This window comes from Physeter macrocephalus, chromosome 18, assembly GCF_002837175.3.
Source record: "Physeter macrocephalus isolate SW-GA chromosome 18, ASM283717v5, whole genome shotgun sequence".
Taxonomy (NCBI): Eukaryota; Metazoa; Chordata; class Mammalia; order Artiodactyla; family Physeteridae; genus Physeter; species Physeter macrocephalus.
In genome coordinates this window covers 86,682,682-86,701,694 of record NC_041231.1, presented here as the reverse complement: position 1 = coordinate 86,701,694, position 19,013 = coordinate 86,682,682, and the positions used below count along the sequence as shown (strand labels likewise).

Sequence of the window (19,013 nt, the reverse complement as noted above, 5' to 3'; positions counted from 1 at the left end):
AGTTGTGGCTCACAGGCTCTAGAGCGCAGGTTCAGCAGTTGTGGAGCCCTGGCTTAGTTGCTCCGCGGCATGTGGGATCTTCAGGGTCCCCTGCATTGGCAGGCAGATTCTTAACCACTGCGCCACCAGGGAAGTCCCTGGGTCTGCTTTTTAAAGAGATTTTAAAGAACAGTTTTACTGTCAAAATTGGAAGTCTTTTCACATGTTAATTGGTTGGTAAGTAACATGTTAATTCTGATTTTGAACTGCCATGTTCACCTTGGCTGAATTATTCTATTAGATTCTCCTTTTACTCTTAAACAGCAGTGCCCTTAAAAATTAAATAAGGGAGCTGTATATCAAAATTCAAATGCACATGCCCTTTGACAAATAAATTTCAGTGTGTAGTATTTACCCTAGAAATATACTCATAAAACCATGTGAAGATATTCAATGGTGTTCTCTACTTAACAAAGAAAAAATATAGTAGGAATAGTTAAGTAAATTAACCCAACAATGGAATACTAATTAGCTGTTAAAAGATAAAGTGGTATGGAAAGATCTCCAAGCTGTCTTAACTGAAAAAGATAAGGTGCAAAATTATATTGTGATGCCAGAGGTGGTTTAAAATACATACTTATTAAACAGATGTTTGATGAGTGCTACTATGTGGCTTTTAGCGTCCTGGGAAGATAACACAAAATATTAACAATGGTTAACTCTGGGGAGTGGGATACTTTTCATTTTATAGTTTCTATGCACCTTGTGTTTTAATTGTACATATATGATCTGTATATTTAAGTTTTTAAAATTTGTTCTGCTTGCTGTATTGTAATCTTTATTCATCTGTTCCCCCAGCAGCCTGTGAGGACTCTAAAGACAGAAACTCAGTTTTGTCTTCATCATCTAGTTGGTTTTTAAGTGAAATGATTGCAAAAATGAGGGGCAGGCTGGGAACATCCCCATGGCCTGGTGGGGACTCAGCAACTGCAGGGCGGGCGGTGGCTGCGGGGGTCCGCCAGGCGCACCAGTGAGACGCGCGGCTGCATTCCTAGAGAGGCATGGAGCCGGCCGGGCTGAGGTTCGGCTGCCCGCGCGGCGGGAGGGGAAATCTGCCCCCGAGTCCCGACGGCAGGAAGCGGCACACGCCCGGGCCCTGCGGGGACAGGCGGCTGGCTCCTCCCGACTGTGGAGAGCCGGGCCTCCGCCCTCCGGTGGGGCTATTCACTGGGTCGGCCACGGCTTCGTTGTGCATGTTGCTTGAACTTTTGGTCCGTTAACCAGCAATTAGACACTCACCGAGTGCCCGCTATATGCCAAGCGCTAGGAGCTGGGGGGCAATCGCAGTGAGATGCGTTCTGGGCCCGTCTCAGGTCCCGGCTACCGACATCCCAGTACATCTACGTGCCTCCGGCAAGACGTCCGCCAGTATTCGCTGAATACCAGGTAAGCCCGGGCTCGCTGAGGTCATGCAAAGATAAACCCCTGTCCTCAAGGGGCAGGGGTGGTGGTGGTGATGCGGGGTGTGATCTGTAATGCGGGTTGGAGAAGGAAATGGGTTGATGAGGCAGGTTTGGGCTCACTTTTCCATGGGAACACCCTCCACCTGAGTGGTTCAGAAGACAGAAGACTGTACATTAGGTTTGGGGGTGGCATTTGCACAGGGCCTTGGGAATATACCGTTAGAAGACTGGTCTTGGCCACAAAGTACAAGGTTGGTGGAACAAATCTGAGTATCAGCTGGCAGTGTTACAAGGAATTTGGGAAGACGATGGCTTTCTTGGAGGTAGGGTCTATGTCTTTTATTATGGGGTTAGCGTTATGCTTGGAAAGTGACGTGCTCGATAAACGTTTATCGAGTGACAAACACACAAGTCAAACTCAGTTAAGATCAGATCCTGGGGAGTTTGAATTTCGTTCAACTAGGAGCAGTTGAAACCCGCTTTTTGGTGGGACAGGTGTGTCGAATATGTTTCAAATTGTGCTTTAGGAAATATCGATCCAGTGATGGAGTGTGTGGTGCGGCAGGAATACCACACAGAAAATTATTGTAATAGTGAATGTAAATCGTAAAGCAGGAGTAAAAAGGAAGGACGGCTGCAAGAGGTGTTGTGGAGGAAGAATTGACTGGACTTAGGGTGATTATATATAATATATGTAAGCTGGTTTTGAGCCTGAATGCATGGAAGGTAGTGGTGATGCCAATAGAAACTGAAAAATACAGAGTGAGTGCAGCTTTGAGGGGACTCTGATTTCAGTTTGGGATGTGTTGCAATTACAGTGCAGGAAAGGCCCAAGGTGTGAGTTTGGAATGTGAAAGGCAAGTCAGAGCCAGACAGAGATTTAAGTGTTCTTAGAATAGAGACATACTGAATTTTGATTAATTGAGATCACAAAAGGAAAAGGTGAGAAGAGAAACAGAAGTTGAAGTATTTCCACTGTTTGTTATCTATTGTTACATAAAAAAATAAAGCCCCAAACTTAGTGGCTTAAAACAACCTCAGCTTATTCTTAGGATTCTATGGATTGACTGGGCAGTATTACTGGAGTTACTCATGTGGCTGCTGGTCAGTCAGCTGGGGACTAGGCCCAGCTGGGCTCCAGCTCGGGCTCTGTGGTTCTCTTCCACGTGACCTCTGCATGGCTAGCTTGGGCTTTCTCACAGCATGGAAGTCTCATGGCTGTGTGTCTGGCACTACAAGAGCACTTCCTCTTACATCGTCATCTCTGCCATATTCTATTAGTTAAAACAAGTCACAGGTCAGCACAGACTCAAGGGAAGGAAAAGTAGACTCCACCTCATGATGAGAAAAGTGACAAAATCTCATCATAACAGGTTTTAGAGGATGGAAGCTTTGGAAACAGTCTACCTCACCTACATTTAAGGTGTAGTATTCTGTGAGAAATATGCAGAGACAAATGAACTTTAAGAGTATATTAATCTGTCCATAAAGGCAGCCGTCTGGCTCCTCCATGTATCAAATTATCCCTTATAAGCTGCTCAAGCATTCTTATTGTTAGCCCTTCTTCCCTGGTATCCCTTACCTTACATCCCTCACCTCTGGGCTCAACTCCCTTAGGATTCAAGGTAGACTTATGATTAATTTCACTGATAATATTGGCAAGCAGGCCCAGTTTTTGAGCATCACTTAGAGTGGGGACAAAAATATAAGTATGTTACATAGAGTTTTGAAGCTCTTATAATTTTTATGTTACTGATCAATTCTTATGCTTCAGACGTACATTTGGAAAAACATTTCTGGAGCTTAGACCTCAACTAAGTGAACCTTTTTCTAGCCTTTAAGGTCAACATGGATGAAGCTTTGCCAGGCCCCGCTCCTGAGAATGGAGACAGCCTTGTGAAAGTGAAGGAGGAAGTTCCCACATGGGAGCAGATGTGCAGCTCACAGGAGAGCAGCTCCCACACTCTGGAGCTTTGCCGCCTGCGCTTCCGGCAGTTCTGCTACCAGGAGGTAACCGGGCCCCGGGAGGCTCTGGCCCAGCTCCAAGAACTTTGCCATCAATGGCTGCGGCCGGAGACCCACACCAAGGAGCAGATCCTGGAGCTGCTGGTGCTGGAGCAGTTCCTGACCATCCTGCCCCAGGAGCTCCAGGCCTGGGTGCAGGCGTATCCTCTGGAGAGTGGGGAGGATGCAGTGACAGTGCTGGAGAAACTAGAGAAAGACACAGGAGACTCAGGACAGCAGGTGGGAAGAGAATGTGTGTGGTGGCCTGGGAGAAGTAATGGTGAACATTTGTCTGTTAAGTTTTAACTTTTTACTTTGAAGTAATTTACAACTTATAGAAGTTTTGGGAGAGTAGTACAGAGTACTACTGTGTACTCTTCACCCAGATTCACCAGTTCTTAACATTTCTTACAGGATGTGCCCCTCTCATGTGCGAGCATGTACTCCCTCTCTCACTCTCTGTATACGTACATATATGTGTGTATACACACACAGACACACACAGGCTCACACATTTTTTTTCTTGAACCATTTGAGATTGGAGTTAGTTGGCGATACCATACCCCTTTATCTCTAAACACTTCGGTGTGTATTTCTGAAGAAGAAAGATATTCTCTTGTATAACCAGAATACATACTATCAAGTTTTGGGAAATTAAAATTTTTATGATACTATTACCTCAGCAGTAGTCCTTGTTTAGATACATCCATGATAGCCCAGTAGTAGTCTTTATGACAATTTTGCCCCAATCCAGGTTACAGTCCAGCATCACACATTACATTTAGTTGCCTGCTCTTCAGTCTTCTTAGATCTGGAAAGGTTGTTCAGTCTTCCTTTGTCATAACAATGACATTTTTGAAGAGTACAGACCAGTTATTTTTTGGAATGCCCCTCAATTTGGGTTTGCCTTGTATTTCCTCATAAGACCCAGGTTGTGCATTTTGGCTAGAATACCACAGAAGTGACATTGTGCTCTCCTCAGTGCATCACATCAGGAGGCACATGGTGATGGATTGTCCCATTACTGATGAGGTTAAGTTGGTATCTGTCAGATTTCTGTACTATAAAGTTACCATTTTCCCCTTTGTAATTAATAAGAAATTTGTAGGAGACATTTTGAGACAGTGTACATATCCTATTTCTCATTGAACTTCCACCCCCTAGTTAAGCATCCATCTGGGTTTTTGTTTTGTTTTTCTAGGCAGGGATCTTTGCCTGTCTTGTGTCTCTTCTTTGCCACTATATCCCCAGCACGTAGAACAGAGCCTGGCTTTTAGTAGGCATTCAGTCCATATTTGCCAAATCAGTGAATGTCTCTGTCTTGCTACTCTGTCTTACTTGCTGCTGCTTAAGGATTAAATGGGGCTTGTCTGGTGTTCCCTTGAGGATGTCCCTAACTGCTGTTCGGTCCAGTTCCCACCAGGATGCCTTTTCTTTTCTTTTTTAACATCTTTATTGGAGTGTAATTGCTTTTCAGTGTTGTGTTAGTTGCTGCTGTATAACAAAGTGAATCAGCTATATGTATACATATATCCCCATATCTCCTCCCTCTTGCGTCTCCCTCCCACCCCAGGATGCCTTTTCAAAGTGAACCTTTTGTCCCCAGGTTTTTGTCTACACTCAGGGACAGGACACGCACCTACCGGTGACAGAATATCAAGGAACATCTTTGGAGTGTCAGAGGCCCCAGCTACTGCCTGGGGTAACCACCTTGAAGTGTGAACCCCCAGAGCTCCACCAAGAGGTCGCCCAAGAAGTGAGTGGTGAGTGCCGGAGGGTGAGTTTAGTAAGGACACTGGGAGCAGGCCGCTGGCAGGTGTATGGCCTTCTAAGTAAAAGCTTGTTTATCTGTGGGGTGTTTTTTGTTTTTGGGTTTTTTTTTGTTGTTGTTAGCCCTATACCTAAGCAAACTTTTAAAAACATTTGGAATTGTAAAATGTTAGAAGTCTAAGATCTTCTCATCCAACACCCTTAATAGTTAGGAAAACCAAAGCTCAGAGTTAAAGTGACTTGACCGGGGTCAACAGAGGCAGAGTTAAGTCACGTGACCTTCTGACCAAGATTCTCTCTTTACTATATATCTCTATTCCACATTTCTAATTCTACACTTGTGAATATTTTAAATATTTAGTTGGTAGCTTTCCATAAATTTGTCTTTTTCCCATGGTAACATTTTCTTCAGTAGCCTCCCTGCCTCTAATCTTTTAGTAATTTACGTACAGCTTTAGGTTTAAACAGGTTCTCTCCTTCCTGCACTTGGAGTGTACCCTCCTGTGTGCACAGCTCTCTCACTTTCCATATCCATCCCAGCTACTGGTTATATTTCAGCTGTGTGCAGTAAGATAGGCCATGCAAAGAAGGCAAAGTCTGCGGCCTCCAGGTTGCAGATGGCTTGAGAACACACAGAAGTATACAGATCGTTCAAAACGGAGACCTCAGAACTCCATAGTGCAATGTTTTTTAACCTTTGTGGTGCGAGATGCTATCATTTTCCCCCAGAATTTATTGAAAAGGATTAACTCTCTTCCTTAGAAAAGGCGTACAAAATGACGCACACAGCTTCATGATTTACCACATTGGTGATCTGTGAATATTGATATTTTGATATTAAGTAAGTGCAGAAGAAATGGTTCATATAATAAATGATATGAGAACATTCAAGGGAGATAAAAGAAAATGTATGAGGCTCAGATTACTTGTGATATTTACCCATTGGAGCATAAATAGAACTTGATATTTCCCTACTTACTTGACTGATGGTTCTGTCTTATTTCTTTGGTTATTAAAAACCACCATGACATGAAGCACAGATGTTTTACGTTAAGAAGTTTAGAGGTGGTAGGGAGCCTTATGGCCCTGGGGTTGGGAAAGCTTTCCTGGAGGCATGAGCCTGCATTGAGCCTTGATAGATGAGGATTTGCAGTGGAGGAGGCATGGGTGAGCATTCCCATCTACCTGTGAGATGATGAACATGCATCTGCCGAAATCAGTTTCATCTCATTTTGACTGTGGAGGGGGAGGGGGTGATGAAGAATGGAGGTACTTGTCAGAATGGTGATGGTAATTGACAGAAAGATAACAGCAGTCATAGGATATAAGATTCTTCCGTGTGAGCATGAGCTGGCTCACAGAACTGGACTCCAGCAGCATCTACTGGGCGGAGGGGGGTCTTCTTCGGTTCTCTAGGTCCCCGTGCGATGCGCCACTGCTGTGGCATGTGTAATCAGGATGCTCTGTGGTCCTTTAGGAAGCACACCCTGTCATTCTCAAGGGCTTTTTATACCCTCTTAGGCCCTTCCAAATATTCTGGAGACTCTGGCTAAGGGCCTCCCTGCCTACTAGTCATAACCCAAGCACATTTCTCCAGGATACCTGCGACCAAAGGAACTGAAGATCAGTTTCCCACGCTACCTGCATTCCCTCCTCTCCTGCTAGTATTTTCAATGGGGTAATAAGTCAACCAGCGTGACAGGAGGGTGGGGTTTGTTTAGGGGAAAGAGTGGGTGAGGGGAATGGGAAGGTCATTTGGGGCCATTTTATGGGGTGTTTAAATTCAAACCAGGAGGTTTGGACTTTATCATTAAAAAGTTGGGTGCCATTGAAGCCTTTTTTTAAAATCAAAAATATGATTTACAGTGACTGTTATTTGTGTGTATATAGTATTTCATTCTCACCTGTCATGGAACACTAGATTTAAAATGAAAACTATTGAGTACTTTATTTTTGCCAGTCTCTTAATGCTCAAATGTGATTGATTCTTAGGGTCAGACACATTGTTAAATTTTCGGTTTGTTGATGGAGAAGTAAAAAAGACCTTGAGATCATTTTATTCATTGCAACTTAAGCCCATTTTCTCTTGTTCTGTCTTTGGCAGAGATATAGAGCAACAGATCAGTGTGGTATTTGTAGTGAGCTTTAATATGTTTGAAAACATTCCTCCGCCTTCTTCCCAGGCTTAACCCTAATGCTTTTCCACCTCAGGAGGATTATAAGAGGCAAACAGAGTCTGATCTGACCTTTGCTCTCTCAAATTTCCCATTGCTGTTGATCTCTTTCCTCACTGCATTATACCCTTGCCCCCTTCCATTTGCTCTTGCCATCCTGCCCCTCCTCAGCTTAGCCCTTTCTCTGACAGCAGACCTGCTTTACACTGTGCTTTTTAAGCTGTTGGTTGTTTGGCATATATGCATTGTGGGGGGGTAAGGTAGTAACAGTGAATCAGGGGCAAGGCTATTTTATTTTCCTAGCAAGCCTTATTTGCTCTAGATATGAAACAACAGCAACAAAAAGATTCCACAGTGATCCACTGTGTCTGGAGCAAGGAAAAGTGTACTATGTTCTATGTTATATTTTGGGTTAGAATTATCCCCTGTGCTCTTCATTTAGTAATTTTGGGCTCCTTATATTGTTGCCATCTTGAAAAATAATGATACATTACCTTGTGGGGGGTCTTACAATTTACAGAGGGCTTTTACAGAGAGTTTTTATGTTACCTCAATCTTCATTAACCTTGTAAAGTAGACTGTGTTCTCCCCATTGTACAGATAAGGAATTGGAAAGAATCTTTTTTTTTTTTTTTTCCCCTGTATGCGGGCCTCTCACTGTTGTGGCCTCTCCCGTTGCGGAGCACAGGCTGCGGACGCGCAGGCTCAGCGGCCATGGCTCACGGGCCCAGCCGCTCCGCGGCATGTGGGCTCCTCCCAGACCGGGGCACGAACTGGCGTCCCCTGCATAGGCAGGCGGACTCTCAACCACTGCGCCACCAGGGAAGCCCGGAAAGAATCTTTTTAAGTAACAGTGCAGTGCCTGGCACCTTGCAATCATTATGACTGTCTGAATTATTGTTACAGTTTCCAGTGTGGCAGATTCTCAAAAGTTCTCCTAGCTCACGGTTAGCATGTCTTCTATGTATGTATGTATGACTATTTTTGTGTGTGTGTGGCTTTTTTTTTTTTTTTTACTGATGTACAGTTGATTTACAATGTTGTGTTAGTTTCAGGTGTACATGTATGACTTAATTTTTTTAGAGCAGTTTTATGTTAAGCAAAATAGGAAGAAAGGTAGAGATTTCTCATCTACCCCCTGCCTCCCCCCATACATTGCCTCCCCTATTATCAACTCTATTTTTTGTATCTTTATTTTCTCTTTTCCTCTTCCTCTTATCTGCTTTCCTGTTTCCCCTTTGCCTTCTCTCTCTGTTCTCCACTTCTTTTCTTTCTTCTTTGTTATCTGGTTAATGTTTCCTTTATCACCAAGTTCTGCCTTCCCTCTCCTTATTTTCATCAATGATTTCTAATTTTTCTCTATGAATGTGAAAGTGCATCACTGCAGAGCACCTCATGAGTTCATAAACACCACTTATTTTGTGGGTAGGGAGCCTAAAGTTTTAGAATTTTAGAATTCTGACAGAATGAAAGCAGATATGATGTTCTACCATAAGATCTGTATCTTAGTTCCTGGATGTTTAACAAACATAAGATTTGGGGTCTGGGTCCCCCACAAAGGGCTCTCTCCTAAAAGCCATTGTGTCTCATTCAGAACTCTTGTCTCCTCCTTCCACAGGGCTTGCTCCCCAGGGACCAGTCCCTCCCCAGGAAGAGAATCCCAGAGACCAGGCAGCAGTACCGGGTTTTAACTCAGCCAGGTCCCAGGTGAGCATGGTGCCCGGGCTATGCGAATCTCAGTAGCAGCCCTCCTTCCTTCGACCACCTATCCCTTGCCCTTCTCTTGGCTGACACTGCTCACCCTGGGAGGCTTTCAGGTGGCACAGTCCCTCTGCCTTCACCTTGTCACAGAATATCACAGACCATTTATGCCTCATCCAGGGAGCTCACATAGATTACATGCAGTGGCCTCATTCCATACCGTATGTAGGAGGCACATCCAAATCTCAAGTTATGAGAATAAGGGGCAGAGTTAGGCCCTTGGTTTCAGAAAGTGCCTCTACTCATTTGATGCTCAGTGACTGATGTTTTATCTTTTGAGGGGGTCTCTGGTTTCTCTCCCCAGTCTGAGAACCAGTACTCTTCCTCATGTTACTTTATAGTCCCAGTGTTCTGCACATACCCAATTAATATTTGGTGATGATAATGGAAATTCTGTGTATACACGGCAAAACTTCACATCTTCTTCACAAACTAGACTCTTGTTTTTTCCCCCCTTATTCTCTTAGTGGTCCAATCATTTTCCTAGTCATTTAGTTAAAAAATATTTAAGTCTCCTATTTAAGTCCTCTGCTGCTGAGTCAGTTTCCTCAAGAACAGGGTCTTCATGGAGTCCTTTCCTCACTCTGTGACTTTTAATTCATTCTTAATCCTATCAGACCCAGTGCCTCCTGTTCTTAACAAATACTTCACCTTCCTGAAAAGAAATGTATAGCAAGTAAAACTTACCTATATGTATATTTAAATCAATATAATTATCTAAAATGCTATATAATGGAGAAACAAAAAGCAATTTATTTTTTAAAAAAGTATTTCAAAAATTCAAATGTTTGGACATGATCACACCAAGAAATAACAAAGTAGTTAAACGTTTGCACTGATGTGTAATCATTAGGTTTGAATTAAGGAGGAATAAGAAGATCAAAAGGCTAGGAAAATGAAAGGGCAGAGATGTGGGTGGACAGTAGAATGAAACTAACATTGAGTCGAATAATGAAAGACTGGCCAGAGAAAGAGAAAAATAACATTAATTGAAGTAGAGCTAAGATGAAGTTATGGCTTGTATTGTGTCCCGAAAAGATATATTGAAGTCCTAACCCCAGGTACCTATGACTGTGATCTGATTTGTAAATAGATTCTTTGTAGATGTAATCAAGTTAAGATGAGGTCCTACTGGAGGAGGGTGGGCCCAGCATCCAACGGTCGATGTCCTTATAAGAAGCCCATGTGAAGACAGGGAGACACACAGGGAGAAGGCCATGTGATGGCAGAGGCAGAGACTGGAGTGATGCATCTACCAGCCAAGGAACACTCAGGACTGCAGACAACCCCCAGAAGCTGAGAGAGAGGCAGGACATTCGTCCCTCAGACCTTCGGAGAGAGCAGGGCCCTGCTGGTTGGCTTGGTACGACTGGTCTGCAGTGTGGTATTCAACACCCTTCACACCTGGACCCCCTATCCTTACCACAGTGAAGACTAAGAGGCCATTTTTTGCCTTTTTAGACATCAGTGGAGAGTGAGGAAGCAGCAGCCCAGGCCCTTGTCCCAGAGGAGTGGCCACATCTGAGTCTGGCCCAGAGAAACCTCTATGGAAACTCGGCCCAGGAGAAGGTTACAAACATCAGTCTGATGGGTAAGGACAGGCCTCTGGCTGGTCCCCAGCTGTGCTCACCTTTCCCATAATTAACCCTGACTCGGCCCTTGTGAACCCACATTTCCTACATGCCCTCACCCTTCCTTCCCCTTCTTCTGGCCTCTGCTTCCACACTTCTCTCAGCCCCTGCCATTTTGAATCCCTCCCAATCCGCTTATCTTCTTCTGTTGCTAATCACTACTGATTCTTGCTGTTATCTTCTCTGATCATGATTCCCTCAACATCTCCTCCTCTGCTCCCTTTTTTCTTCCCTTTTCAAGGGTCCCATATAATTTGTCATTTTCAGACATCCCTTAATATCTGAAAGTTCCACAAACACCTCTGCCTGATCCCTTCTTTACGTCAGAGGAAGTTCTCTTCACTCTCTGTGAACACTGCTGTCTATGTATAATTTTCTTTAAATATGCTTTGCCCTGTTAGATGCTCTCCCCTGCAAATTGACCTTTCTTATTATCTTCCCATACTCTGCCACATTTTTAGGACTGTTGTGACTGCACTCCTGGTACACCTGTTGATTTTTTGTTTGTTTTAATTTGGAACATCCTATTCCTTACCCTAGAGATTGTTTTTTCTAGATTCAGGCAACAAATGACATTTAAATTATTAACATATTATTTTAGCTGAAGAAGTTGTAACTAAAGATGGATTGTTTAACACAAAGCAAGAAACTTCTGAAGAAATGGAACAAGGTGCTGAGGTCTCAGGAATACCCAACAGGTGAGTGTCCATGGTCCTAAGTAGCACAAATCCTACAGATGTAAGAAGAAATTGAAATGAAACCGGAGAAACCAGTTGGTAAAAGCCTGCTTCCCTGGAATAATACAGAAAGAGTAACACTCACTTCTGTGATCATAGGAGGTCCCACGCCAAGGAGGTCACCTGTCAGTATATCATAATTATACAAAACTTTCAGTTGGTACATAGTTGCCTCCAAGAATCCTCTGACTCAGTTTACCTTGCCTGATCACTCTTCCCCTAGCTCCCTTATGTCGTGGGGCTACAGATACTGAAGCCAGAAAGAGAAGAAGATAGAGAAGCAGAGGATTTAGACAAGAGAGTGAGCGCTGCAGGTAAGGTTTGTTGCCATGATGGTTAAGAAAGAAATATCATCAGACCTGGAAGAGGACTTAGGGAAGACAGGTAGGGTATCTTCGCCCTCCATTAGGAGAATCCTGAGCAAGAATTAAAAGGAGAGTAGCTGATGACGAAGGACAAATTAAAGATAGTTGTGGGTGCTTAATGAGTGTTGGTTGTGGAATGAATGTCTAGCATAGGTGCTTCTAACCAGAAAGAGAGGGACCGGGTCATGAGCAAAGGCTGGGTTCTGGGAGGCCATTAACTCCTTGGAGACATGAGAAAAGAAGAAAAAGGAAACAGCATGCAATAATTACACTGAAGAGTAGGGCAGGGGATGAGGATTCTCCTTATTGAAATTTGTTCATCTTAGGGAAACAGAGAGCTAAATCTCAGTTAAAAGAGAAATGTCTTGAAGCCTAAGAAGAGATGTAAGATCTTTCATAAAGCTGGTGAAGTCCGAGCCAAGCTGCACTAAAGTAAGAGAAAGAACACTCTGACTTAGCTCAGAGTTATAACTGGAGAATAGGAACCTGCTGTTGTGTCTGTCAGGTACATTTACATCAGGTAACTGAAACCATCACTCACAGTGCCTCTGAGAATCAAGATACCTTACTGTTTCACGTGACAAAAGTCTGAAGGAGTAGGATGTTCTAGGTTTGGTGCTCCATCATGATGTCAGAGACTGAGTGTACCCCGCCCCCGCACCCCCAGCAACATCCCCACTCATTCAGCAAGCATTTTATCACTCATATTCAGTCATGTATAATACAGAGACCCTACCTTCAATAAGTCACATGAGGGTACAGCAGATGAGAAAACACAGAACACAATGCAGTATGATGACGTGCCCTGTAGCTATGATAGAGCATGCAGGAGAGGACCCAACATAGATCTGGATACTGGAGAAGACCTCCCAGAAGAGGTAACATTTGAAACAAGCCCTGATGAGTAAGCAGGAATTTACCAGCTAACGAGGAGGTGGATCAGAGAGAGGCAGAGAAAGAAAATGCAAATGCCTAGAGAGGATAGGAGAAGAGTCACAGGGGCCACAGAAGATCATTTTATTAATTTATTTACTTATTTAGCTGTGCTGGGTCTTAGCTGCGGCATGCAGGATCTTCATTGCCACATGCAGGATCTTTTAGTTTCGGCACGCGGGATCTAGTTCCCTGACCAGGGATCGAACCCGGGTCCCCTGCATTGGGACCGCAGAGTCTTAACCGCTGGACCACTAGGGATGTCCCAGAGGATCATTTTAAAGAGCAAGTTTCTGCTTGAAAAATTCTGGGTCCTCTTTGGAGTAGGAAAAGAAGTCATGTTTGGAGATAGACTGGTAGATTTGAGAAGAGTGATGAAACACCTGTTGTGGGGAACAGGGAAGAAAGGGACGAGAGGACATGAGAAGGATTTCTGGGCAGTGTTGAGTAACTAGCTGAGTTTTGGAGACCATCATATTTAGCAGTGTCAGTGTACCTCGTTGTTTGATTTCTCTGGCACTACTCACTCCTGGGTGAGGAACAGAGAAGACTAAGGATGGGGTTGATCTGGTGCTGAATTTTGCTGGTCCACCACTACAGAAGGACACTGGGGCAGGGCGATTGATGATCCTGGCAAGAGAAGGACTAAGGTGATGATGGATCACGAGGTCTAGACAGAATAGGAAGGGAGGTAAAAGCAGGAGGAAACGGAGGAGTCAGAGTGAGATGGAAGAACAGGTGTTGTGGGACAAGAGTGTGAGGAGGCTAGAGTGAAAAGAAATTGGCTACAGAGTGAGCTCTTAGAGTTCAGTTTTCACCAGTGGAAAGTTCAGTGTAGTGACAGGATTCAAGGAGGGCCCCTGAAGTTGAAGATGTCAGGGACCTCTAAGATGGATCTACTGAATGGATCATACATGTAGACATTAAAGACACCCAGGATGATAAATGCTCTAAGCAAACAAATAAATATATATAGTGTAAATTATATTACAACATACACTGCTTTTTCCTCCCTTATGTCTTCTTAAATTGGTCTAATTTAATGTACCAACAGGACATTTGTAAATGAAATGCACATTTCTAGAATTAAAGAAGTTTGTGTAAAATAATACTTTCCATCTTAGTAACTTTAGCCTAGTTCCTTGAAAACTGCATAAAAATCAGTCCAAGGGCAATAAGTTTGAGTTTCTCTTTTGTTTCTCCCCAGAAACAGTGCGTCCACCAGATGAATGCAGAACTAGGGGAGGCTAAATTGTTCCATGTTCAGAAATTCTGTGAGAGGTGAGGGGGCTCAGTAAATAACAACCCATTTCCTTGTCCAAATTCAGAACCAATTGATAGAGACACAGGAGTAAAACAGATGATTCTGGAAACCTCTGCTTTATGACTGACAGAAGCTAGACTGATGAAGCTAGACTGATAAAGCCACTCAGAGGCAGAGCTAAGTGGCCTCATAGTGACAGCAGACCCTCCCCCCGCATAGGCCTTCCTGATCCATCTTGGGGGAGAAAGGAACAAGGAATGTCTGCAACTGGCTTCTAAAGAGGACAGCCCAGTTCTTTCTCCCAGATTCAACAATTAGTTAAGTCCTGAGGAGTGAGTGGGAAGAGGCCAGAAATGTTCAGTCTGGGCAAAGCCGTCCCCATGGAAACATGAGGAGTGAGAAGGAAGTATTCCCCACAAAAGAATCCTTAGGCATCAGTGGATTTATCCTGTATCAGTGAATGAGACTGAGAATTTTTATAGCATACGTTCTTTTTTCTTTCCCAGAGATTGTGTACCCCAGGCCCCTTGTAGTACCCCTGTTCCTGCTGAAAGGACAGTTGCACATTTGAACACTCTGAAGGACCGTCACCCTGCTGACTTGTGGGCTCGGATGCACATCTCATCCCTGGAATATGCTGCAGGAGACATTACCCGCAAAGGGAGAAAAAAAGACAAAGCTCGAGTGAGTGAACTGCTCCAAGGCCTCGCGTTTTCTGGTGATTCAGATGTGGAAGAGGATGACGAGCCTGAGACTCAGCCTGCTCCAAAAAGACCAAAGGTGTCAAGCATCCCAGAGAAGAACTGGACCAAAAGAGACATTAAACCCAACTTTCCAAGCTGGTCAGCACTGGATTCTGGACTTTTGAATCTCAAGAGTGAAAAGTTGAACCCAGTGGAGCTCTTTGAGTTATTTTTTGATGATGAAACATTCAACTTGATTGTCAGTGAAACCAATAATTATGCTTCTCAGAAAAATGTCAACTTGGAAGTCACAGTTCAGGAAATGAGGTGTGTGCTTGGTGTCCTGCTTTTGAGTGGCCTTGTGAGGCGTCCCAGAAGGGGAATGTATTGGGAAATGTCTGATGCCAATCAGAACCTGGTTAGAGATTCAATCAGAAGGGACAGATTTGAATTGATTTTCTCATACCTGCATTTTGCAGATAATAGCCACCTAGATCAAAATGATAAGTTTACAAAATTGAGGCCTCTCATAAAGCAAATGAATAAAAATTTTCTCCTGTATGCTCCCCTTGAAGAATACTATTGTTTTGATAAGACAATGTGTGAGTGCTTTGATAGTGACCAATTCCTGAATGGGAAACCTATCAGAATTGGCTATAAAGTCTGGTGTGGTACAACCACACAGGGTTATCTGGTTTGGTTTGAGCCCTATCAAGAAGAGTCAACTATGATGGCAGGTAAGGATCTTGATCTTGGTTTAGGTGGAAATCTAGTGATGAATTTTGCTGATGTTCTTTTAGAGAGAGGTCAATATCCCTATCACCTGTGTTTTGATAGCTTCTTTACAAGTGTCAAATTGATGTCAGCCTTGAAGAAGAAAGGGGTGAGGGCAACAGGAACAATTCGTGAGAACAGGACTGAAAAATGTCCCCTGATGAGTGCAGAACATATGAAAAAAATGAAGAAGGGGTATTTCGATTTCCGAGTAGAAGAAAATGATGAGATAATTTTGTGTCATTGGCATGGTGATGGTATTATCAGTCTGTGCTCCAACGCTGTTGGCATAGAGCCAGTCAATGAGATATGTTGTTTTGCCGATGACAAGGAGATCCCTCAGATAAGTCAACCTTCCATAGTGAAACTGTATGATGAATGCAGGGAAGGTGTAGCTAAAATGGAACAGATCATTTCCAAATATAGAGTGAGAATAAGAGGCAAGAAATGGTACTCAGTTTTGGTGAGCTACATGATTGATGTAGCCATGAGCAATGCATGGCACCTGCACAGAGCCTGTAACCCAGGTGCCTCTCTAGAACTCGGGGATTTTCGGAGAGATGTTGCCCATTTCTACTTGGCGCATAATGCAAATATGTCAGATTAAGGCAGGTAAAACAAATACAATGCAGACATTAGTAAGACACAGAAAAATCACAACTACACATCAGATTGTACCCAAAGCAAACCTGATGTATGTATACAATGAAATTATTAATTAAATGACTAATATTTCTTTTTAAAAATCTATGTAGAGTTTCAAAAACTTGTAACAATGTTAAAAATGATCTGTAAAAATGTTGAAATCTATTGGTATCTTTTTCTAGGTCTAATTTTGATATCAAACGTGGGAAATACTTTATTAGTTGAATTGAATTGATTAATTTGTGCATTTAAAGAATGAAATCCTGCCTCCTTTTCTTTTTTTCCTGGTAGTTTTCTCTGGGGAATGCCATTTTTTTCTTTCTTTTTTGGCTGCATTGGGTCTTCGTTGCTGCATGGGGGCTTTCTCTAGTTGCGGTGAGTGGGAGCTACTCTTCATTATGGTGCGTGGGCTTCTCATTGCAGTGGCTTCTCTTGTTGCAGAGCACAGGCTCTAGGCACATGGGCTTCAGTAGTTGTGGCACATGGGCTCAGTAGTTGTGGCTTGTGGGCTCTAGAGCACAGGCTCAGTAGTTGTGGCACATGGGCTTAGTTGCTCCGCAGCATGTGGGATCTTCCCAGACCAGGGCTCGAAGCTGTGTCCCTTGCATTGGCAGGTGGATTCTTAACCACTGCACCACCAGGGAAGCCCCGGGAATGCCATTTTAAAATGCAGGCAGAATTTAATGCAATCCCCATCAAATTACCATTAACATTTTTCACAGAACTAGAATAAATAAACCTAAAATTTATATGGAATCATAAAAGACCCAGAATTGCCAAAGCAATGCTGAGGGAAAAAAAAAAACAAAGCTAGAGACATAACCCTTCCAGACTTCAGACAATACTACAAAGCTACAGTAATCAAAACAGTGTCATAAGGCTTCCCTGGTGGCGCAGAGGTTGAGAGTCCGCCTGCCGATTCAGGGGACACGGGTTCGTGCCCCAGTCCAGGAAGATCCCACATGCTGCGGAGCGGCTAGGCCCATGAGCCATGGCCGCTGAGCCTGCGCGTCCGGAGCCTGTGCTCCGCAACGGGAGAGGCCCCAGCAGTGAGAGGCCCGCGTACTGCAAAAAAAAAACACCAAAAAGACAGTGTCGTACTGGCGCAAAAACAGACACATGGATCAATGAAAAGGAACAGAGAGCCCAGAAATAAACCTACACCTACAGTCAGTTAATCTTCGACAAAGGAGGCAAGAATATACAATGGAGAAAAGACACTCTCCAGCAAGTGGTGTTGGGAAAGTTGGACAACTGCATGTAAATCAATGAAGTTAGAACACACCCTCACACCATACACAAAAATAAAATGGCTTAAAGACTTAAATATAAGGCATGACACCATAAAACTTTTAGAAGAGGACCTAGGCAGAACATTCTCTGACATAAATCGTAACCATGTTTTCTTAGGTCAGTTTCCCAAGGCAATAGAAATAAAAGCAAAAATAAACAAATGGGACCTAATCAAACTTACAAGCTTTTGCACAGCAAAGGGAACAATAAGGCGAAAAGACAACTTATGGACAGGGAGAAAATATTTGCAAATGATGCAACTGACAAGGGCTTAATTTCCAAAATAGACAAACAGCTCATACAAATCAATAACAACAAAAAACCCAATCAAAAAAGGAGAAGACCTAAATAGACATTTCTCCAAAGACGACATACAGATAGCCAAAAGGCACATGAAAAGATGCTCAACATTGCTAATTATTAGAGAAATGCAAATCAAAACTACAATGAGGTATCACCTCACACCAGTCAGAATGGCCATCATTAAAATGTCTACAAATAACATGTTGGAGAGGATGTGGGGAAAAGGGAGCCCTCCTGCACTGTTGGTGGGAATGTAAATTGGTGCAGCCACTGTGGAGAACAGTATGGAGATTCCTTAAAAAACTAAAAATAGGAGCAGGCAAGATGGCGGAAGAGTAAGACGCGGAGATCACCTTCCTCCTCACAGATACATCAGAAATACAGCTACACGTGGAACTTCTCCTATAGAACACCCAACGAACGCTGGCAGAAGACCTCAGACCTCACAAAAGGCAAGAAACCCCCCACGTACCTGGGTAGGCAAAAGAAAAAAGAAAAAACAGAGACAAAGAATAGGGACGGGACCTGCACCAGTGGGAGAGAGCAGTGAAGGAGGAAACGTTCCCACACACTACAAGCCCCTACGAGGGCGGAGACTGTGGGTGGCGGAGGGGGAAGCTCCGGAGCCTCGGAGGAGAGCGCAGCAGCGGGGTGCGAAGGGCAAAGCGGAGAGATTCCCGCACAGAGGATCGGTGCCGACCAGCACTCACCAGCCCGAGAGGCTTGTCGGCTCACCCGCCGGGGCGGGCGGGGGCTGGGAGCTGAGCCTCGGGCTTCAGTCGGATCCCAGGGAAAGGTCTGGAGTTGGCAGAGTGAAAACAGCCTGAAGGGGCTAGGGCGCCACGGCTAGCCGGGAGGGAGTCCAGGAGAAGTCTGGAGCTGCCGAAGAGGCAAGAGACCTTTTCTTCCCTCTTTGCTTCCTAGTGCGCTAGGAAGGGGTTTAAGCGCGCCGCTTAAAGGAGCTCCAGAAACGGGCGCGAGCCGCGGCTGTCGGCGCGGACAGCAGAGACAGGTGTGGGATGCTCGGGTTGCTGCTGCCGCCACCAAGAGACCTGTGTGCGAGCACAGGTCACTCTCCACACCGCCCCTCCCAGGAGCTCGTGCAGCCCGCCACTGCCGGGGCCCCGGGATCCAGGGACAGCTCCCCCGGGAGAACGCGTGGCGCGCCTCGGGCCGGTGCAGCGTCACGCCGGCCCCTGCCGCCGCAGGCTCGCCCCGCATCCGTGCCCCTCCC

The 19,013-nt window shown here is 44.3% G+C and overlaps 2 protein-coding genes across 4 annotated transcripts in view; one reads left to right on the top strand and one right to left on the bottom strand.

The window, feature by feature from the left end:
• The window catches only part of ZSCAN31 (zinc finger and SCAN domain containing 31), a 284,613-nt gene that overhangs the window by 229,047 nt on the left and 36,553 nt on the right, over positions 1-19,013 (bottom strand). The gene's annotated exons all lie outside the window — the stretch shown is intronic.
• On the top strand, positions 1,353-16,409 carry PGBD1 (piggyBac transposable element derived 1). Of its 3 annotated transcripts, none has more exons than XM_007105815.4 (7): positions 1,353-1,425; positions 3,277-3,686; positions 5,053-5,209; positions 9,009-9,097; positions 10,613-10,742; positions 11,384-11,480; positions 14,588-16,231. In XM_007105815.4, the coding sequence occupies exons 2-7, from the start codon at positions 3,291-3,293 to the stop codon at positions 16,143-16,145; spliced, it is 2,427 nt and encodes an 808-aa protein (XP_007105877.2). In that variant the 5' UTR covers positions 1,353-1,425; positions 3,277-3,290; the 3' UTR covers positions 16,146-16,231. The 3 variants fall into 3 exon arrangements, with proteins under 3 accessions (XP_007105877.2, XP_028335199.1, XP_028335200.1); XM_028479398.2 differs by having other exon boundaries at positions 1,405-1,425; positions 1,970-3,686; positions 14,588-16,409; XM_028479399.2 differs by lacking the exon at positions 1,353-1,425 and adding an exon at positions 1,437-2,117 and having other exon boundaries at positions 14,588-16,409.

What these genes read in the sequence shown, in the direction of transcription:
- PGBD1 (XM_028479398.2), top strand. Translation starts at nt 3,291, where the DNA reads ATGGATGAAGCTTTGCCAGGCCCCGCTCCTGAGAATGGAGACAGCCTT. An exon ending in TTAACTCAGCCAGGTCCCAG is followed by an intron (nt 9,098 to 10,612) that starts GTGAGCATGGTG and finishes TTGCCTTTTTAG; the next exon opens with ACATCAGTGGAGAGTGAGGA. An exon ending in GTCTCAGGAATACCCAACAG is followed by an intron (nt 11,481 to 14,587) that starts GTGAGTGTCCAT and finishes TTTCTTTCCCAG; the next exon opens with AGATTGTGTACCCCAGGCCC.